The 21,686-nt window shown below is 46.6% G+C and overlaps 1 protein-coding gene across 1 annotated transcript in view; it reads left to right on the plus strand.

Moving 5' to 3' along the window:
- WDR70 (WD repeat domain 70) overlaps positions 1–21,686 on the plus strand; it is a 1,775,496-nt gene that overhangs the window by 1,516,502 nt on the left and 237,308 nt on the right. Inside the window, exon 14 of the mRNA XM_078674977.1 lies at positions 4,311–4,390. Coding sequence (XP_078531103.1) covers positions 4,311–4,390 — 80 coding nt within the window. The remainder of the gene's footprint in view (positions 1–4,310; positions 4,391–21,686) is intronic.

The following is a 21,686-nucleotide window of genomic DNA, read 5'->3' on the forward strand; positions in this document are numbered from 1 at the left end:
CGCATTTATCAAGGAACTACCCATTCCACATACGTCACACGCCGACTTTGCAACAGAGAGAGCGGCGGCTCTTAACACAACCTCGATACTTTGTAACAGCGTATTCCGGTAAGAATTGCGGCCGCATTAGATACAACTAAGCGAATACTAACGTTTAAGGTGCTTCACCGCTACGCGTGTGTTGCACATTGAACCTCTAGGCGAGCTTTATCGTTAACGCATATAGTCATGTTTTGTGCTTCTTAAAAAAGCGGTCCATACTATCTTGAACAAGACGCTATTGCGGTCTAGTATATTCACTTGCATTCTATTCCTGCCGTGAGTAGCCCTCACATAGAAACAACCCTAGACACATTTAGACTATCGGTAAATGCGTTTAGTCTAAAAGCAGTTCATGTTATTTTTTAGATACAAGTCATAATATAAATGCGCAAACATAGGGTAAAATCACGAGTATAAATAATGGTATTGGAAATTAGTCAAATGGCTATAGACTTTCTGTAATTTGATAAATTAGCATTCTACTATCACAGTTAACTGTTTTGTTAACACCATGTTATATTTTTGAAACATATCGTGATGGATACAATCTTTGTTCCACAGATTTCCCTGATGAAGGCCCCAGGCCGAAATGCATTGGAATATATTGTTCTGTTTATTTGAAAAACAAATTGGATGTAAAAAATATATATACTGAACACACGCAGTTTCAGATGAAAGAAACTATACTTACAAATGAAGAACTTTATAAAGTATGAATAAAATACTTTGAAGACTTGAGAAAGAAAATTGGTTTTGTGAAAAACTTTATTGTTCATACCTTAGCTGACAATTCAGCACACAATAGTCAGTGCCCTAGGAGACACTTGCACTAGACAGTGCCAGCGCTACTTAGTGGCACTCCTGAAATTGCCATGTTACCGCATGTTGCACACACACACATGCCCCAAGGAACTTTGAAAAATGCACTTTTGTGCATTTTTCAAAGTTCTCGCAAATTACCATCAACTTTGAATTGATGGTAATTAGCTTTTCTTAATTGCGAAATCGCAAAAATGTTTGGGTTAATACATTGCATTTAGGGTATTGCAATTTGCGATTCCCTAAATGCAATCGCAATTTAAGTAATCGCAAATTTAGCGATTACTTAAATTGTGATTTTTGCATTTGGGATGATGCATCCCAAATGCAAAAATACTGGTTGCAAAGGGGCAGTTTATGCAAATCTGCCCCTTTGCGGCCAGTATTTTGAATGACGCATGTGGCCCTTAGTCTTTTCCACACCAGTTAGTTCTCACTGTTGTTCCATACTCCTGATGTGGAAAGTCCAGAAAGTAACTGAAGTCAGCGTGCCAAGGTGACGCCCATATAGGGACTGCTCGCATCACTTCCAGAGCGAATGACGCCACCTACTGGCATTTAGGGGTACTGTTCGAAAATCTTCCGGATCCAATCTGATGCCTAGGGAAATTCAAAGGTAAGGAATCTGCAGCTAGATAGAATCTCTACCAGATAAGGCGTTACCAAATGCAAGTAATTTATTCATTTCTGTCATAACTTTCGCTTTATATATACCTCTATAGATAGCTCTACTGTGAATTTGAAGATTTCACTTTTTTTTATAGATGGGTGAGAATACTAGGATTCCTTAGTCCACAGGTCATGAAGTTATTTTACATTGTATTCTCATGCCTGGGTGTCTGGGTTTTTGTTATTTACCATTATTAAGAACCACATTAGGTCCTCATATAAGATATCTCATAATCAGCCTAGTGTGTTCCACTGTTTATAATTCTATTATAGGATTCACATTCCTATTTAGGAAGAGAACCAGGTCTTCTGTCTTCTTTGAGTTGATCATACTTTTTGACACATTGCAAAGGAATTGAGTATGAGCTCCAACAATTTTCATTCTGTACAATCTCATCTCTTGCCTCTGTCAAAGATATTGAGGTAGACATACTTTGAGAGTTAGAGACCATTTAAATTATAACAATTCTTTATTTGCTATTTGTTTTTGAGATTAGGTATAATCTTCATACATTTGAATTGCAGAGGGATAATACTAAATGGGACTGAGGAGTTGAGTAACAATTTTAATGGTACCAATGTATCCGAGAGAAAAAATGTAGGTGCAACTATGTGGTATGGATCATTTGGTGTACTTCAGTTTAAGGAGAGTGGAGTCAAATTCCTCCTTGAAGAAAGGTGAAAAGGGCAGCTCCTAGGTGGCCTGACTCAACTCTTTCAAAGTACTAGGAAAATTACTATAGATTTCCTGATGTTAATTTTCTGTACAAAGAATCTACAAAAGTCACAACTTTCCAAGACTACTCCTGGAATTTGTTGTAAATTCCTGAAAATTCATAACATTTCTCAAAAGATAAGCATTACCCATATGCTAGAATGCTAGATTAAATAACCAACATGTCTTTAAAAATATCATGATCATGATCCTTCTCTTACAATTGTGATTTATGAGGCAGATTATTTAAACAATCCTATAGGGTCACTGTTCCTATATTGTATCCTTGCATGTTTCTGTGATTAATAGGACAGTCTGATGGGCATATCCTTAATTGGAATTGGTGCCCTCACACACTCACTTGTTAGGGTGTCATGCTTCATCATCTGGTTTTGCAAACAGATGGGGCAAAAGGTTCACGGTATTGACACCGTAACCATACACTAACTTGAACTGCAGATTGAGTCGCGGGCCCCAGCCTTGACCTAAAGTGCCCGATACATTGCATCTAACGGTTGGAAATCAATATAGGTGCAGATCATCTGACAACTAGGTATTTACATAACCAATGGACATAGTTGTGAGCATAATAGTGAACACCCCCTGTGACACAGTCCAAAATAAGGGTAGGGGCTGTGTCCCCCCATTTATGGTCCTGAAGAAACGCGCTGATCCCCCGAAGACCACTAGGGCATGAAACTTGTTGACCGAGATCTCGCTCACATGAGTAGATTGTCCTTCTCCATCATGAGAAATTTCCAATCTACACACATAATCTTTTAACCCTACCGTGGGGACCTCAGAATAATATTTAGACATTGAGGTATCCTAGAGATAGTTTTAACTCACCACTTATCACGCCCACACACCCTTACCATCACGGCTTACTATCAAAAGATCACCGCCAAAGAGCCCTCTTGCAGGGCACTTGGGGTATTGCAGCGCCGACCCCACTAGGAGCAAAGCCCAATTATGAAGAATGATACCCTCACGGGTGTATTAAGGATATGCCCATCAGACTGTCCCAGTAATCTCAGAAACCTGCAAGGATACACTATAGGAACAGTGACCCTCTAAGGTTGCTTAACTGACTCTTGGGAGAAAGGGCACTGGACCTCTTATCAGGCTCCTCGTCCCCTTTCTTCTCGATATTTTTCAGATTATTTAAAAACAAAAATGCACATACAATAATTGTTAAAGCAATATGATCACTGCCTTCAATATTGGTTTCCGAAATTCATGATATTTACAAAATGTTGACAAACATTGATAACATTTCAGAATTCACTACTTCTCAGCACAGTGAGAAGCAGCTCAGCAAGGGTTGGGGAGAGGCGAATAGGTTGTCAAGAATTATTAGATATCCTGATCTTGTTGTTCCATATCCAACACCTGCATTTATGTAAAATAGACCTCAAATATTTGGAAATGTTCTTGCTGCAGATTTGATGATAAGCTTTGCAGAACACCAGTAGCACTATTTGGACGAGTATTACAAGAACTAGAAAAAATTAATATGTACCCATGTATTTTAATAGTCTGCACGAGAGAAATAAGATATTGAATGGAATAAACATTGATTTTACTCTGTGATAATCTAATTGTTATTTGCCACTGTGAAGTGGTTGTACGTGAGAGGTTGTGCTTACCCATGATCTGTTTTTAATTAAAATCCATTTGTTACATCAAATTACTAATGTATGAAATATACAGGGAAATAAAAGTATATGGAATTAAAACCAATATGAATGGGGTTTGACTTCTTGTTGGTTCAACGTTGGTATTTAACCTTTTTGAAATTCTTTCTTACTTTGAATGCCATTATTCTGTTTTTTTCACACACTGTCAATATGTGGGATAAAGATTAAGTCTTTCAACATGCTTAATATCAGTTGAAAAAGTAATTCCTTATTTACATTTTGAAAGCATAATATGTATCTATTATATTTATGCTCATTCATTGTTTTATGCAGCAAATTATTATTCCAAGCAATGTTTTATTATTGTTATTAAAGAAAAATTGTGATTGAACCTTTGTTTTATTCTTTTTCTTTGATTTATTTAGGGGAGCAAAACTGTGTGTAGTAAAAACAAAAAGAAAAGAGAAACAAGCAGAGACTTTGACGCAAGATTATATTATAACACGTAAGTAATCAATTCACTTTTATTTTCTTATTACAAGACTATTTAACTAAACAAACGTATGTACATAATGAGTCCATGCAATACATTTTCAAGTACAATTTATTATGCAACAATAAAAATATAATGCATGTTAAAGGGGGAGCATCAACTCTCAAATTTAGTAGGTACAGTCTGCCGTGTTTGCCTCTTTCCAAGTTATCACGGGCCTAGTTCTCAAAGAAAGTTGGAAATGTGTTGCATTTGGAGTAATTTTTTGACTTTCCTGGAATTAACAAACGATTACTGGACTACTTCTTGGCAATTATAATGGTCCTACATTTCAAAGACTACTCGAATGCTCACACTTTTGAACTTCCTCAATCATTTGTTGTGTAGCTCCTGGATCTGAAAGACACACGTTAGTTATAGATTCCTTACCTTAAAATTTCCCCCAGGTGTCAGACTGGATCTGGAAAGTTTTTTTGTCAGCAGTACCTCTGTGCGTCGGAAGGTGGCGTTGGTCGGCTCGGCGTCCATCGTTGGCGTCGTGGACACTGGGATGACGTGGCGGCAGCTACTTAGACGCCGCCCTCGAGCTCTGTTCCAGGAAGAGCGGTACCTCAGTCATTTTTTGACTACGTTTTTCTCGACTTTTGTCGACTTCGTGTTTCGAGTCATCGACTCCGAGCAGGTGCACTAGGGATGCCCGGTTTTAAGGCCTGCGGTTCCTGAATCCGGCTGATGATGGTGACGGATCTGCACTGCATGTGCTCTTTTGCCTGGAGCGCGACCACGACCCCAAGTCGTGCTCCGACTGTCGGCTGTTGACGCCGAAGGCTTTGTGGGGGTGGTCCCAACAGGTGCTTAAACAACAACAGTCGCCTCTGTGCCGTTCGAGGTCCCGGTCGAGAGGGAGGTCGAGGGACCGGTCGCGGAGCCATCGCCATTCCAACAAGTCATCGAAGTCTTCTCGGTCGGGTAAGTCAAGCATAAGAAGAAGTCGAAGAAGCATCATTGCTCTTCGACTTCTCCCCGTCGGTTGACTGACTCGACGAGGCCCGCGATTGGTGCCCCTTCCGCGGCTCTGCGCACGAGCCTGATGGGTCGACTCCGAGCTTCTCTCCCTTTCTGAGGCACGGAGCGACCCCCGCCCAGATTTGTACGTTTTACGAGGCAGTGCATGCCATCTTTGGGTGTACCGACCGAGCTGGCGCGCCTTCGGGCTCCGCGGACTCGGTTGGGGGGCCTAGGTCTTTGACGTAGCCGGCTCCGGCCCCATGCCGCAGGCCCCCCTTGGATCCAGGCCTGAATCCAGTTGACCTCTCATTACACCTCCGCCGACGTGGACAGGGAGCTGGACCAGCGTCAGTCGTCCCCGGATCCGACGCGATGGGAACTTCTGTCCCTGATCCACCCTGGCCATTTTCAGCCTGTTTGGCAGCCAGAGGAGGATGAGGAGGACTGGAAGGGGTCAGTTAACCCTTTAACTGACCTGCTAGAGACTGAGCAGGACTGGAGAGAGGAACTGGGGGATGCCAGTGGTCTTGACACTTCACCCGACCTTGGCATGTTGTCTCCTGCTACCGTGGTGATGAAGGAGGGAGCGTCACACGCTGTGGTGTTGCGTAGGATGGTCGAGGCTCTCAACCTCGAGCTTCCTACGGTGGCGGTCAGGACTAACCTCATGACTGAGGTGCTTCAACCAGCAGCAAGCTCTTCGGAGCCCCTGCTGCCGTTTAATGAGATCCTCACCGATGTCCTTTTGGGCATGTGGTCCAGGCCCAACACGGGGGGCTCCCGTGGACAGGATGATCACCCGACGACACCGCCCGGCTCCGGCGACCACCCTTTCATCTCCCAATGCCCAACCCCGGAGAGCTTGATGGTCCAAGCCTCCACCTCCAAAAGCGCCTGCCCTACCGCTCCACAGGAAAGGGAATCCAAGAAGCTGGACCACCTTGGCAAGAAAATGTTCTCTTCCGCCAGCTTAGGACTGTGGTCCGTAAACACTGCATGTCTCTTGGGCCGTTATTCGCACTCTGTGCGGGATACAGTGGCGCACGTGCTGCCTCAGGGTCTGGAGGAGGTCCGGGCAGTGCTCTCCCAGGCTGGCACCGCTGGGAGAGATGCAGCAAAGTTTACGATCCGTTGTCGGCTGGACACTGCCAACACTCTGGGCAGGACCATTTCAATGTCAGTAGAGCTACGCCTGGATGAGGTCCACTGGATTTTCAAGGGATGTCCAGAACACTCTGATGGACATGCCCTTTGATGGCTGTTGCCTTTTTGGTGACAAAGCAGACAACGCCCTAGAGCGCTTCAAGGACTCACGGGCTATGGCTAAGTCCTTGGGTCTCTCCTCCCGTCCGGGGCAGTCTGCTTTTTGCCCTTTTGTGGCTACGGAATTGGTGCCCCGCCATGTCCCACCTAGGGCCACAGGCCGCAGCAAGTTACCCAGTCTTCGTGCTGCCGTGGACGTGAAAACAACCGGCGAGGTTCCAGAGGCCAGCGGGCGGGCCAGTCCACCAACCCCCCCAGCCCCCGCCCCCCTGTGCAGCAGCTTCCTAACCCTCCAAGTCTGTCCTTTCAGGCCCACCAAATGCCAGTGGGTGGCAGGATTCACCATCACCTCGCCCACTGGCGCACCATCACTTTGGACAGGTGGACTTTGCAAATCGTCCGAAGGGGCTACTCCCTTCCCTTCGGGACGACTCCTCCAGCCATGCCACCATGATCCCACCGCATGTCGGAGGATCACCTGGCCCTTCTCCAGCAGGAAGTTACGGTTCTCTTGACCAAGGAAGTCAGCGGGCGCGTTCCTGTTCCAGAAGTAGGTTGTGGTTGTTACTCCCACTACTTTCCTGTTCCCAAGAAGGACAAGGGCCTGCATCCTATCTTGGACCTCATGGATGTCAATCGCTTCCTCTGGAAGGAGAAGTTCAAAATGTTGACCCTTGCTCAGGTCTGGTCTGCCCTCGACCTGCAAGACTGGATGGTAGCATTGGACTTGCAAGACTCTTGCTTTCACATCCCTGTCCTTCCGGCCCACCGGCGTTACCTGCAGTTCATGGTAGGCCACAAGCACTTTCAGTTTACCTTGCTCCCCTTTGGCCTTACCAGCGCCCCTTGGGTGTTCACCAAAGTGATGGCGGTGGTCGCAGTTCATCTGCGCAGGTCAGGGGTTTCATTCTTCCCCTAACTCGACGACTGGCTGTTGAAGGCGGGCTCGCCCCAGGCTGTCATCTCCCACCTCCAGACTGCGGCCGACCTCCTGCATATGCTAGGGTTCTCCATCAATGGGCCAAAGTCACACCTGATTCCCTCTCAGAAGCTCCTCTTCATCGGAGCGGTTCTGGACACAACTCGGTTTCAGGTCTATCCTCCCGAGCAGCGAGTCTGGGATATTCAGGCTATGATACCGATCTTTCAGCCTCTGTCCCGGGTTTCGGTCAGAATGACCCTGAGGCTGCTGGACCTCATGGCCTCCTGCATTCTGCTGATCGATGATGCCAGATGGCATATGCGGGCTCTGCAGTGGAACCTGAAGTTCCAGTGGGTGCAGCATCAGGGGAATCTGTCCGATTGCATTCAGATCTCGGAGGGCACTGCTCAGCAAATGCAGTGGTAGCTTACGAACCAGGATTGGGTCAACGGCAGATCCCTCTCCCTTCCCCAACCAGACAACACCGTGGTGATGGATGTCTGCCTTCTGGGATAGGGCGACAAATGCAAAAACAACAGCTGATGGACAGAATGCAGAACAATGCCATACATTCACCCCACTACAGAGATCTGGGCCTAAATACAATGTTTTTTTGCTCACCATGCCTTTCCAGTTTGAACCCAGCCATATGCAAATCAGTCTTGACCCTGTGCCCCTTGGGAACAGTCCAGCCCAAACTGCCAAGCCAGGTCCTCCGTGGACTGGAAACAAGCATCCTAGGACAGGTTTTGGGCTTTCAGCCCTCATCAGCCAGGATAGCTTGATTCCAGTGGCATGGAGGGCACGGGACTCAGGTCTGAGCATACCCGTCCAACTCGGGGTGACAAATGCAAAAACAACAGCTGATGGACAGAATGCAGAACAATGTCATACATTCACCCCAGTACAGAGATCTGGGCCTAAATCCATTGTTTTTTTGCTCACCATGCTTTTCCAGTTTGAACCCAGCCATTTGCAAATCAGTCTTGACCCTGTGCCCCATGGGAACAGTCCAGCCCGAACTGCCAAGCCAGGTCCCTCCTTGGTTTTGCTTTGTTCGTCCTAAGTTGGCATGGTTTGCCCAGATGTGGGTCCCCTGCTCACTTTGACACTGGATTCAAGCTAGCTTGGCTGATGTTGGCTGATTAGCCAGAAATCGGTCCCAGGATGCTTGTTTCCGGTCCAGGGAAGACATGGCTTGGCAGTTCGGGCTGTACTGTTCCCATGAGGCACAGGTTCAGACTGATTTGCATATGGCCATGTCTAAACTGGGGTGGCGGAGTGAGCTAAAGAATGATGATGGATTAAACCCAGATCAGTTGACTGGGGGTGAGTGCTTGCAATGTTTAGCACTCCTTCCATCATCCCCCTTGGTTTTGCTTTCTGGGATGGGGCGGCCATATGGGAGAGGCGTAGATCAGAGGCCTCTAGTCTCCGGGGGAGTCCGAGCTCCATATCAACCTTCTGGAGCTCCGGGTGATCCGTCTTGCACCGAAGGCATTCCTTCCCGCTGTCAGGATAAGAGTAGTGCAGGTGTTCACGAACAATACCACCGCTATGTGGTATTGCAACAAACAGGGCGGGGTGGGGTCGTGGATTCTGTCAGGAGGCCCGCCGCCTCTGGACATGGCTGGGACATCAAGGCATTTCCTTGGTTGTTCAACACCTGGCCAGTTCTCTGAACACCAGGGCCGACAAACTCAGCCGCACGTGCATGATGGATCACGAATGGCGTCTTCACTCAGAGGTGGTGCAAGGTCTCTTTCAACAGCGGGGAGAGCCTTGGTTCGATCTTTTCGCCACCGTAGAGAACGCGCAATGTCAGCAATTCTGCGTTTTTTGGAATTTCCAAGGCGGCACTCGCTCTCCGCAAGTGGAGTTGCGGACTGTTGTGTGCCTTTCCGCCTATACCACTTCTACCAAGAGTGCTGAAGAAGATTAGACGCGACCGTGCCCAAGTCATGCTCCAGATTGGGCACAAAGATTCTGGTATCCTGAGCAGCTCAACTTGGCCATCGGTGCTCCGATCAGACTGCCTCTTTGGAAGGATCATCTGTTGCAGCAACAGGGGACGGTCCTCCACCCAAACCTGTCCAGTCTCCACCTCCTTGTGTGGAGATTGAGCGGTGGCAGTTGACGTCTTTCGACCTGCCTCCCGAAGTCAGTGATGTAATCTTGGCAGCCAGGCGTCCCTCCACTAAGATGGTATCAGCTGTAGGTGGAACAAATTTGTGGCATGGTGCACAGCAAAGGCTGTGGATCCCCTTTCTGACCCTTTTTCTGAAGTACTATTGTTTCTTCTCTCTTTGGCCCAGCTAGGCTCTGCTGTGGGCACTATCAAGGGCTATCTTTCAGCCATCTCTGCCTTCCATCCGTTGCCAGATCAGCCTTCTCTTTTAAAGTCCCTGGTTGTTAACTGTTTCCTCAATGGCTTAACGCAACTGTTTCCTCCAATCCCCTTCGTTACGCCTCAGTGGGACTTGAACCTTGTGCTAACCTATCTCATATGTGCTCCCTGTGAGTCACTGCATAACTGTCCTTTATGCCTTCTGACTCTTTCCTGGTAGCCATCAGCTCTGCTAGAAAAGTGAGTGAGCTCCAGGCTCTTTCTTCAAAACCTCCTTTCCTATCTGTTCATCCGGACAAGGTGGTTCTCTTGACCCGTCCATCCTTCCTTCTTAAGGTGGTCACTGCCTTTCACATTGGACAGACCATTAGTTTGCCCACCTTCTTTCTGCCTCTGCATCCTTCAAAGGAAGAAGAGAGGCTCCACAGTCTGGACACAAAACATGTGCTCTCCTTCTATCTGGATCGCACAAAACAGTTCCGGGTGGATGATCAACATTTTGTTGGTTATGTGGGTGCAAAGAAGGGTCGGACCGTACACAAACACACCATTTCTCGATGGGTCGTGTTGTGTATTAAGGCTTGTTACTCTCTGGCAAAAAAGAAGACTCCGGTCGGGCTACACGCTCACTCCACCAGGGCGACGACAGCCACTACTGCCTTGGGAAGGGGAGTGCCTCTGAATAACATCTGTCAGGCAGTCACGTGGGCATCGCTGCACACATTCACTAAACACTACTGCCTGGACGGTCAAGTCCAGAGAGACGGCTTCTTTGGCCGTTCGGTTCTCCAGGACTTTCTGGTGTGATCTTGGTTCGCAGATCCACCACCGGGGTTGGTATTGCTGGGGTATCTATTCTAAGGTAAGGAATCTATAACTAACGTGTTTCTTTCAGATGCACAAGTTACTTACCTTCGGTAATGATATATCTGTAAGAAACATTAGTTAGTTATAGATTCCTTACTGCCCCACCCATCCTCCCCATTCTGCGAACTGATTTCTAGGGTTAAGGATATCCTTTCAGTGCCCTAGTTTTGTGCACCAATGGTCAGTGCCTTGCATGGCTCTGCGTTTCTTGTGTGGAAAGTTGTGTACAGAACTGACATCAGCGCGCGAGGGAGGCGTCCAAGTAGCTGCAGCAATGCCATCCTGGCGACCATGACGCCGACGACGGACGCGGTACCGACCGACACCACCTTTCGACGCGCAGAGGTGCTGCTGACAAAAAAACTTAACGGATCCAGTCTGATGCCTGGGGGTAATTCTAAGGTAAGGAATCAAGAACTAACCAATGTTTCTTACAGATAGATTGTTACCGCAGGTAAATAAATTGTGCATCAGCAAAGGTTGATGAGCTCTCACATGTCTCCAAACAGCAATCATGCAGAAGATCAAAAATACTAAGGCTGTCATTTTCTGGTGGGGCACCCAGAGCATGCAATTGCATTCCTCGAGACATCAGGACTAATCTATGTTAAGAAACTGTTACAAGAGAACGGAAAGAACTGTTACTTTAGTACCACTTTAATGCATATTTTTCACACGATTGGAAGCAGAGCATACAAGCATATTAAACAGTATCCCTGCTATCCTTTTAACTTAACTGAATTCACTCACATTCACTTTGTATAAGGACTGCTTGTGTGTGTTAACTTTAATGCATATTTTGTACACGTTTGGAAGCCAAACATGCAAGAATATTCAACAGTATCCTTACTATCCTTTTAAGCTAACTGTTCTTGCTCACATTCACTTTGTTATAAGGGCTGCTTGGGTGTGTTAATCTGTTATTGATCTGTGGTAAATCTGGTGATTTCGCCATGTGAAATTCAGTGTGTGCGTGCACCAGAGTATGCAATACTTTGATTAAACTTTTTTTTATTGAATTCTCCTGGGCATAAAAACTGTTCTTACAGTTACAGCTTGACTTAGACCATAATCGACACAGTATTGCCAAAAGTAGTTGATGTTCATCATAAAGGTTCATTGTACATATATGTAATTGTTACAGAAAAAATCATCATGTGTGCTGTCAAGAACTCAAAACACAACTTGAAAGCCACCAAATTCATGCCCATGCTCGTTGAGCAGTACTGTAATCCATTTGTTTAGGTCTTCCTGAACTTGCAAGTGAGGTAGCGAAGGTTAAGGCACCATGTGAGCTCCGACTCCCATGTCCTGTGGATCCCCAAAAAGCGGAAACGTAGGCACTGGATCATATGGACGGGATACCAGGTCACCGTGTCCCTGTCCTTCTGAAGAGGATCCATGAGGGACTTAAGCCAGTTAACCCGCATGCTAGACGCCCCTGTAGGCATCGAGGATAGATATGAGGCAGGGGGAGCGATCTCTGCTGGTTGTCTCTTGGACAAGAGGATGTCAACGGCATAGAGAGGAATTCTGCCTTCAAGGGCCATCACCCAGTCGAAGCCTTCGCGTCACAGCGTATTCAAGTTGCTACGGGCTCTGTGACCAGAGCAAACAGGAGGGACGGGGAGCACCCCTGTCTGTTGCCCTGACAAATTGGAAATCTGTGGGAAACCTCTTCAGACACCTGCACCTGCTCTTGGGGCCTCTTGTACAAGGCCCAGACATAAGAGAAGACCCTGCGACTCAGACGCATTTCGACAAGAACATCCTACAGAAAGGCACAGTCCAAAGAGTCAAAGACCATCTGAGAAAAATCAAAGGGGCATAAATGCCATAGCACACTTTGTCTCTGAATCTAGCTAGGGCCTGATGGAGTCTGGGGATACAGTGCCTGGTGCAGCCCCGGGGAATAAACCCGTATTGGCCTGGGTACCGGTGTCGAGCGTCTAGCTAGCAGTTTTGCAAACATTTTAGCCTCACTATTGATAAGTGAAATGGTTCGATATGAGACGCATTGATCCAAAGGCTTGTCGGGTTTCAGTAGGACCTGTGTAGTGGCCAAGTCTATTTTCTGCTGGAAATGACTGCAGTCAGCCGCCTCCAGCAGCATCCTAGAATGTTGCCATGCTCCCTCTCCGTCATAGGACCCCCCCAGAGCCTCTCTCTCAGTGGGGGTCAGCTTGGACAATGCTCGGTTCGCAATTAATGGGCAATGTGTCTCCCGTGGGGATCGAGGCCTTGCTGAGCAGATTGATTTGTAGTAGCCTGCTAAGGTAGCGGCTACAGTGGCTTAAGTCTTGGCCTGGGGCACTGCCCTTGAAGCCAACTCCCTAGTTGCTTGCCAGTGTAGTAGCTTACCCAATTTGTCTCCCCACTTGTTCACCCTTGCGGCAGAGGCCTCTCAACACCTGCGGGCTTCGTCCAAACATACATGATGCAGGTCGGCCCTCTCTACAGCCAGGCGCCTGCTCAGTATCGGCGGCAGATTGCACCCACTGTAGGTTTTGAGTTTTAGAATCAAGGTTTCCAACTGCGCTGTGCAGGACTTTTTCTCTTGAGCCTGTTTCTTGATATGAGAGCGAGCGGTTCCTCGCATAGTGGCCATACAAGCCTCCCAGAGTATTCCCAGTGAGTCCACATTCCCTTGGTTGGTATTAAGGAACGCTTCTAGGTCCGTCTCCAGGGCAAGTTGTTTGTCAGTGAGGAACTAAGTGTTGAGGTGCCAATTTTGTCTTTCCCCTTTACGCTGGTGTCTCTCACCTGAAGTGTGACTGGTGCATGGTTCTAAATGCCCCTGGTGAGGATCTGAGACCCTTGCGTCCTTAGGAGAACAGGTGCTGACAACAGAAAGAGGTCTATGTGAGAGAGTAAACCGTACACAGCTGACGCTTCTGTGTAAGCCCATGCCGTGGGGTTCCAGGTACACCAGGTGTCACAGAGTCCCAGGCTTGAGGTCCAGCCAGTCCCATGTCCTCTATGGGCTCTGAAGTGGGCATCTGGAGGGAGTCTAAAGGGGCCAGCATGTCATTAAAGTCGCCCCCCATGATAAGCCTGCCAGCAGGGAGAGGTACTATAAAGTCGCTAAGTGACCGTAGTGTGGAATTGCGAGCTGTGGGGGACATATGCATTTAACTGGTTGTAGAGTTAGCCCCCCACAGATCCCTTTACCAGTATGAATCTCCCAAAATGTCTTGGGTCACACGAGATACTGCCATTGGTAAGCAGTTATTTATGAGGATTGCTACTTCCCTGGAGCCACGGTAAGAACCTGTGTGGTATATTCTGGTGTACCCATACCTAGCCAAGAGGGTGCAGTTAATCTGCATGAGGTGTGTGCCTTGCAGCATCATGACCCGAGGACTATACCTCTGGAGAACTGCAGAACAGCTCCACACTTTATATGGCCCAGCAGGTTGTTGACTTTCCATGTCATGGTCATGAATACCCTCTTGGTGGATGGTATGGAAGTGAGTGTTGGGTGCTGTGTGGCATTCCTTGGGCAACTCGAGGTTTCAATCACCTCCTGGTGAACTCTAATGTAAGTATGGGTCTATGGTGGATCCTTGGGGAGTGTGGTATTGTGGAACATACCTGTCAGGTGTAGTTTTGCTCAAAAAACTAATTATATATAAACCAAGCCTTACAAACAGAAAATCAAGACCCCCTTCCCTCCCAACTCCTCCTCCCTATACTTCGCCCCAATAGAAGCATCTGTCACCTGAATACAAACCCCGCCACAACAGTGGGCAATAGCAAAAGCCGCCCCTCAATCCTCCTGCCCAGGGCTACGGCCTCTAGTAGTCCTAAACGGATAAGGTTTTGCTGGCACGCTAGTATAGCCCAATTAATTGGAGGTTCCTTGCCCACTTCTTGTTATATAGTTAGTTGGTAAGCTTCTCAGCCGAGGCTGCGGCCTTTACAATATAAACCTCCTCCTCTGGGTGAGGTGATATTGTACCCTCCTTCTCCAAGTCTGAGGTAGCTGAAGTGTCTCTGCGATCGCGGCGCTTCAAGTGACACCTAACCCTTGTGTCCACAAGTCGAGCGATCTGTCGGGCGCCGTCCGGCATATCAACGAAATGGGCTTTACCGTTGAAAATAACTCTCAGGCCCGCTGGAACGAGAAGCATCTATTGTAGTTCCACGGCTATCAGTTTTTGTTTCACCTGGTCATACAGTTTGCGTTGGGCTTCAACACACTTTACTTGATTTCCGGCGCTCATGCCCCACAATGTCAACAGTGTGGGTTGAACGAGCAGGTGGAGCCTCTGGATAAGGGGTTGCTTGTGGTAGAAGTTAGGGTTTGACCACCCCGCCACACCACCCTCTTTCTTCTGCCCCTACCATCTCCTGGTGTTGTGGGCTATTCAGGATGTTCAAATGGCCCCCTCAGGTCTGGAGCACCCCAGTTGAGAAAATTATCTTCTAAGTGTCAGGACCTACATAATGGATCCGAACAAAGAGCAGTCTCATTGTCAAGACCAAGCGCGCACATATAAGTGTCAAACTCTTTTATGTATCTGCACCACATGGGCACAGGCTGGCCATCCACAGCTGCTGAAACCCCGGTTGCTTTAACCACCAGCTTCTGTTCATTTGAGAATGACCTGATGATTACGAGTCCACGACCATGGGGCACAGACCTCATCATCTGTACAACAGGTGAAGATCAAGCAGGGTGGGCAAGTCGAAAACACCTTGCCGCCATTGTTATTGATCACGCTTTACGCCACACAGAAGCAGAGCAAACCATGACAACATCATTATTACCATTATCTCATAGAGATGTGTGGACAAGACTTCATGGGTGACATTATCGGCATACACATGTATCAAGTTGTTGCTGCACACAGAACACCATGCAGAGCGTCCCTCTCCCCAGTGCTTGCACGCTTACTACAGACCCTGTATTCTTCCTCCCAGGTATACTTCCTCGGCCCAGGCACGGTCTTCCCTATGCCAAGGAAGTGATGTCAATGTTAGTTTGAAGCAGTACTTATTTGCACCACCCACTTACCCCTGCCAGTACTTATTTATGACAGTACTAACACAACTCCTACCATCATACACCTCCAATTGTGACATTTCTGAGTATTCCAGACCCCCAAAAGATATTAGAATGGCTTGGGTGGCAGGTATCAGTCATTTTTATGCATATTGAATTATTAAACAACTGTTGCTGTGTTAAGCGTTCAAAAGACTTTATTTAGGACAGCGATACATAATATTCCCAGAGAACAAATGGTAAAATAGCAAGCAAATATGACCAATACACCTTCTATAAAATACTTAAGTCTTCTTAAATTTTGAAGGGAGGAAGGGGGAGGGAAAGAAAAAAGGGGAGAAAAGGGATGAGGAGAATTCCTAAATATAAATACAATAACTTAGAAAATACACAACCTCAACCATGTCAATTTAAATAAGCATAGCTACAATATGCACTTAAAAACTACAACATTCCATTCAAATATAAAGAAGGCAGAGAATAAATTAATCACGGAGGCTGAAAGTTTCCGGACAGTGTAGGAATAGTATGTGATACCGTAACATCAATTTGATTAAGAAATACAGCAAGAGGCAGCCACAATCTTGGGGCATTATGAAAGGGAGAACATTGCATCATCTACATATTATCCAATACATGATGGGATCATACAGAGTCTCACCACACCTTACATGACACTTTAGCTGAGGATTTCCAGTTAAATATGATTTTCTGAAATGCAATAGCCAATCCAATATGCAATAATTTATCACTGGTAAATGAGGGCAAAAAAGACTGAGTTAATGTACCTAAAAATAAATAAAAAACAAACCTTGTGCCAAAAACGGGTATCAGGACACCTAAATAACATATGCAAAAGATCTGCTTGAGGAAAATCACAAGAGCAGCATTTTGCATAAATACCTGATGTAAACCTAGAACATTATATAGGAGTATATTATAATCTGTGGTAAATGTAAAAGATGGATTGAGTTATACTACCTGATCTAGAAATGTTGGCTCAAGTAGGGTCTGGCAACAAGAGACATTTGTAAATTGTTGCCGCTTGAGGACTTGTTTTGAGGAACTCAGTAAATCCTGAAGAAAGAGGAACTAAATTAGGAGAAGAATTCTGGATGAAAAAGTATCTATCAAGCACCACATTCATCAATGATAGAAAGCGAGAATAAAAGGACTTGGAGCAATGATAAGTATGGCATAATTGAAGAAAAGAAATCTGAGTAATATTTGAAACGAGATGATGAACCCATATATGACCTTTATAATTCCAATTACGCCAAGAAAGAGTTCTATTATTAACTTGAATTAAAGAGTTGCACCATATTGGCATTTCAAGAAATATGGAAAGAATTAAGTGAGTTGAAAGAAAGGTAGATTCAAGCAGCGAAACAGACTGCTTTAAAACCTGAGAGTAAAATAGTGATTTTATAGAAGAAAAAAACCCAAAACCTCCTTAAAAGAGAAGGGTTAACGAAAAATCTCTCCAAATCTTACAGGAAAGAGGTAAAATGATGTCAGAAATCCAGAGGGCCGCTCGTCTCAAAGTATATGCTCTATGATAATAATACAAATCAGGAAAATTAACTCCTCCAACAGCTTTGGGTTTTTGCAAAGTTGAAAGAGCAACACGCGATTTATGCCATAAAAAGGAAAGAAGGAATGAATTACATGTTTTAAATAAGTATTTTGGTATATGAAATGGTAACCTAGAAAGAAGATATAAAAAATTAACTCTAATAATATCAACAAAAGAAATTGTGACCCGTGTACCTAAATATTTAATTTTGGCAGAAGCTGACCACTGAAAACCAGTTATGTGATAAGGATGACTAAAAGTGTATTTATTGAGACAAAGTATTTCCATTTTTTCTTTATTTACTTTGTAACCGGGTACCTCTGAGAAAAGAGAAATCACTGTCAAAAGAGAAGGCAAAGAACTTTCAGCAAAGGAGATAAACAAACGGATATCATCTGCATAAGCAGCACATTTCAATTGATGATCACCATAGGTAAAGCCAGAGAACAATGGGTTAAGACGAATCCAGAAAAGAAAAGGTTCCAGCATCAATACAAATAATAAGGGGGAGAGTGGACAACCTTGTCTTACTTCTCTATAAAGAGTGAAATATGAAGAAAGCCTACCATTAATCATAATGGATGCTTTAGGAGAATGATACTAGAGGAAGGTAAAAACAATACCCACACAGGTGAGGTACCATTTTTTGCGGAAGACTTTGGGCAACGCAGGATGAGTGGAAATTTGTGGATCCAATCAAATTCCAGAACTTTCCTCCACAGAAATTTGAGGATTTTTTTTTTTTTTTTTTTACAATTTCTTAGGTTTGCAATGGATTCTTGGTAACGGAACCTGGTGAGAGCCAGTCAAGTCACCCCATCCTGGATTCCCCTGGGTGTCTAGCTTTCAAAAAATGTACAGTTATGCTAGGTTTCCCCCCTAGGTGCCGGCAGAGCTATGGTTAAAAAGCTACAGCTAGGCACTTTACAAATAAAGGGTAATTTTTAGGGCTCGCACTGCGACGCAATCGCGAAGCGATTGTCGCTGTGGAGCCCTATTGTAATCAGTTTTCCTTTCAAGGACTAACAAGACTTGGGACAAGAGACTGGCACGCGCACGCAGCCTGCCGGAATCGGATCAGGTCGCGCACGTTAACACGCGCTCCGATTCCGGCAGGCTCTTCAGTCACCATGGATCACGCACACACACAGAGACACACACATGAGCGCACACATACAGACACACACCACACCTCCCCAGCCCCCGCCACCGCCCCCCCGCCCACACACACACACGAGCGCACACACAAGGACAATCCCGCCGCACCCGCCCACACACACACACACACGCACACATACAGAGAGATCCCCCCCAACTAACCCCACTCACCGCATCGCCGGACTCTGCAGCCTCCGCGGGGCTCTCCCTCGGGCATGGGAGCCCCGCTCTCAGGCACTCCGTGGGCGCGTGCGCGGGCTTCCGAAGACGGAAGTCCCGCCCCACGGCAGGTTTCGTTTTTGCTCCGTTTCGTTTTTGCTTACGGATGGTGACCTCCTGATGGCCAGAAGAGCTTCGAGGCAGGCTGGGCTTGGAGTGGCTTCAGGTCACCCACAGCCGAAGGGGGTGACATCTCTTTTCTTGTTCGATTGGTAGTCGCAGAGTCTAGCGCGAATGATAGGTGAGCCACCTTCACCCTGCACAGGCAGGGCCTCCCTAATTTTAACACAGTCCCCCCGGTTGACCTTGTTCTGTGCCCCTAAAGGGATGTGTAGAAGGGGCCCTGTCCCTGTCCCTGTGATAACCTCAGCTGCATTCATTTACAGTGAATTGTTCTCCTGGGAAACGCTTGTTGCCCAAACAAATCGGAAACGTCTCAGAGTTGCACCGGCTTCAAGCAATGGTGTCAATTGTTTCCTGTCAGTCATTCTGGAAGGAGCGCAGACATATTATCGCAAAGCCCACTGCAAAGTAAATAAATGCAGAACCGAACCACTTCCTTTCACTAAGGCTGGGGGATCATATCTCGCCTGGCACCTCCCTCATACAGAAGGGAAACTAACGCATTGAAAGGAACGCCTTGTGCTCGGGACGAGAATAAATTACACCTCATCAGTGCTACAGTGCAATCTAAAGCCAGCTCTGGCACCCAGCGAGCAGCACAGACACCCAGCACGACCATCGGCAGAGCTTCTCAGCTCCAAGAAAAACGAAAGAAACAAGTGTAGGTCAGTTTTTCCAAAATATTGGCTGCAAAGTCATATATTTTCAGGTTATTCTGAATGGGAACAAATAAAATATATCAAAATACTACAGCCTGCCAGCATTCAACTGTGCATGTTTCTGTGAGACAATGATCGGTCCGACACTCCACACTTGGTGCACAGCAGAGAAGAAGTAAACAAAAGACACGGCGTGCCCGTTGTGGGAAAATGGAACATCCTGAGCGAGGAGCCATTACATCTGTTTAAATAATGTTCCAGGCATGATGAGCACCCCTATTCCTAAATCAGTTAATCATCCATCAAACTGCTGTTCCAAAAAATGAAATTATTCAAGACTTGATGACTTGTTATGCCACGCTGCTGCCCACCCATGCCCTGGAAAAACCGAATCATATATACGTTTTTGACAAATATTCCAGTGTGCGACCAACGTCCTTATAGGCTTCTGGTAAAGTATTCCGGGTGCTGCCAACAGTATGCTGACAACCTGTTAGTCCGGCAGGACGGGGGCTGAAATATGGCACCACTGGACTTTATACCAGACTGAAATAGAGCGATGCCCGTAGTGCCAAAGGACTTCTAGGCGCATCAGCCCGATTAGCAGAGGGACAAAGTAGGTATAAGTTACTGATTGTCCTGTGATTGGTGAACATACAAGCACAGACATCAGACAGCACGGCTATTCAACAAATCAGGTACTCCCCTAATGGTAATTGCACGTTGGCCTCGTATTTAATGTATATGTAATGTAACTTTGCAGCTTCCATGTCCATATTGCTTTTGTGTAAATCACACTTTGCCATGCCAATTTTACAATTCCTGACTATGTACAGCACATTTCACCATGCCAGTGTCCACACTGCTCTGCATGCAGGAAACATTTCCGCGATGCCCTGCATGTAAAGCATATGTATTATACGTGTTTCCACAGTTCTCTGAATTTAAAGCTCTATTGCCTTTGTCATGGTGGAGATTGGGAGCCTGTATGCCATTTACTCGCCACAGTTCCCTGTATGTAAAGCACACTCTGCCCTGAGTGTTTCTGAACTGGCGGTTTGTATGGCACACTCCACTGGAAATAGGGCTTTAGATTAAGCAAAGTGGTAATGTGGACTTCATGTGGTGCCCCAAAGTCCTCTATGTAAAGCCACATTCACCTGCCCTGTTGAAAATTAGTACGTTTTGGTGAACATTATCTGCGCCATCTTGCCTCTTCCCCTGATGCCACACTTTTGTCGTGCGCGCCCGCCATTTTTTTAAGATGCCCCGATCAGAGCGAACCCTTTTGCATGCTGCTGGCCCCTGACATAGCCCTTCGCCTTCACTAAGCCTGCACGCTGACCACCCCCTGCTTGCACCTGCCTTGAGTCATAAACCCCTCTTCGGCGCTGCTCTGCCCCAGGCCCTCATCCTGTTCCCAGCGCGACACCTCCCTGCTTCCCTTTCATGATCTCCGGCCCTTAGATGCAAACCCCTTTTTCCCTGTGTGCCCGTTTTGTCTTCCCCGTTCCCAGGCCGACACCCAGCTCTGCCGATACCATTCCTTGCCCCTCCCCGTACAATAGAAAGCTTCCCCCATCAAAGGATCCCCGGGTTGATCAAAGCCCCCACTCCATGAGATCCGATCAAACCCCCCACATTCCGTGAATCGGCGGAATATCCAGCTGCGTGATACTCATCACCTGTTGTGACTAGGGTGGGGACTTCAACTGTAAATGTGTGTGGGAACGGGCCCAAAGGGGGATCTGAGGATGTCTTTCTGTACATCAAAGTATCGACGAGAATATGTTACATGCAATAAAAAGATAAACTTGTGTATAAGAGGCCAGGCCTCAGGGATGCAGTTAGAGCACCTCAGAACGATACCTTCTGTCCGTTTCGTTGTGTTCTCCTCCGGAGAGAATAAAAACCTTGTTTCCTGCTTTCCAGTCTCCAGCGCCTGCCTCTTCATTGATTAAATAACTAGAGGGTCACAGAGGCAATACCGCCGGGCAAATATCGATTGCCCCCGACCCGCCTCAGGTTTTTTTACAATTGGCGTCCCAAGCGTGGGGCCCATCAGCGACTCGTGGATCCAGTGGGAGAGGTCCCGACGACAGAGTGAACGACTGCAACGATCGGGAGAGCTCTTGCCCAATAGACCCTCGTCTGGCAG

The sequence above is a fragment of the Lissotriton helveticus genome, chromosome 2_1, assembly GCF_964261635.1.
Source record: "Lissotriton helveticus chromosome 2_1, aLisHel1.1, whole genome shotgun sequence".
Classification (NCBI taxonomy): domain Eukaryota; kingdom Metazoa; phylum Chordata; class Amphibia; order Caudata; family Salamandridae; genus Lissotriton; species Lissotriton helveticus.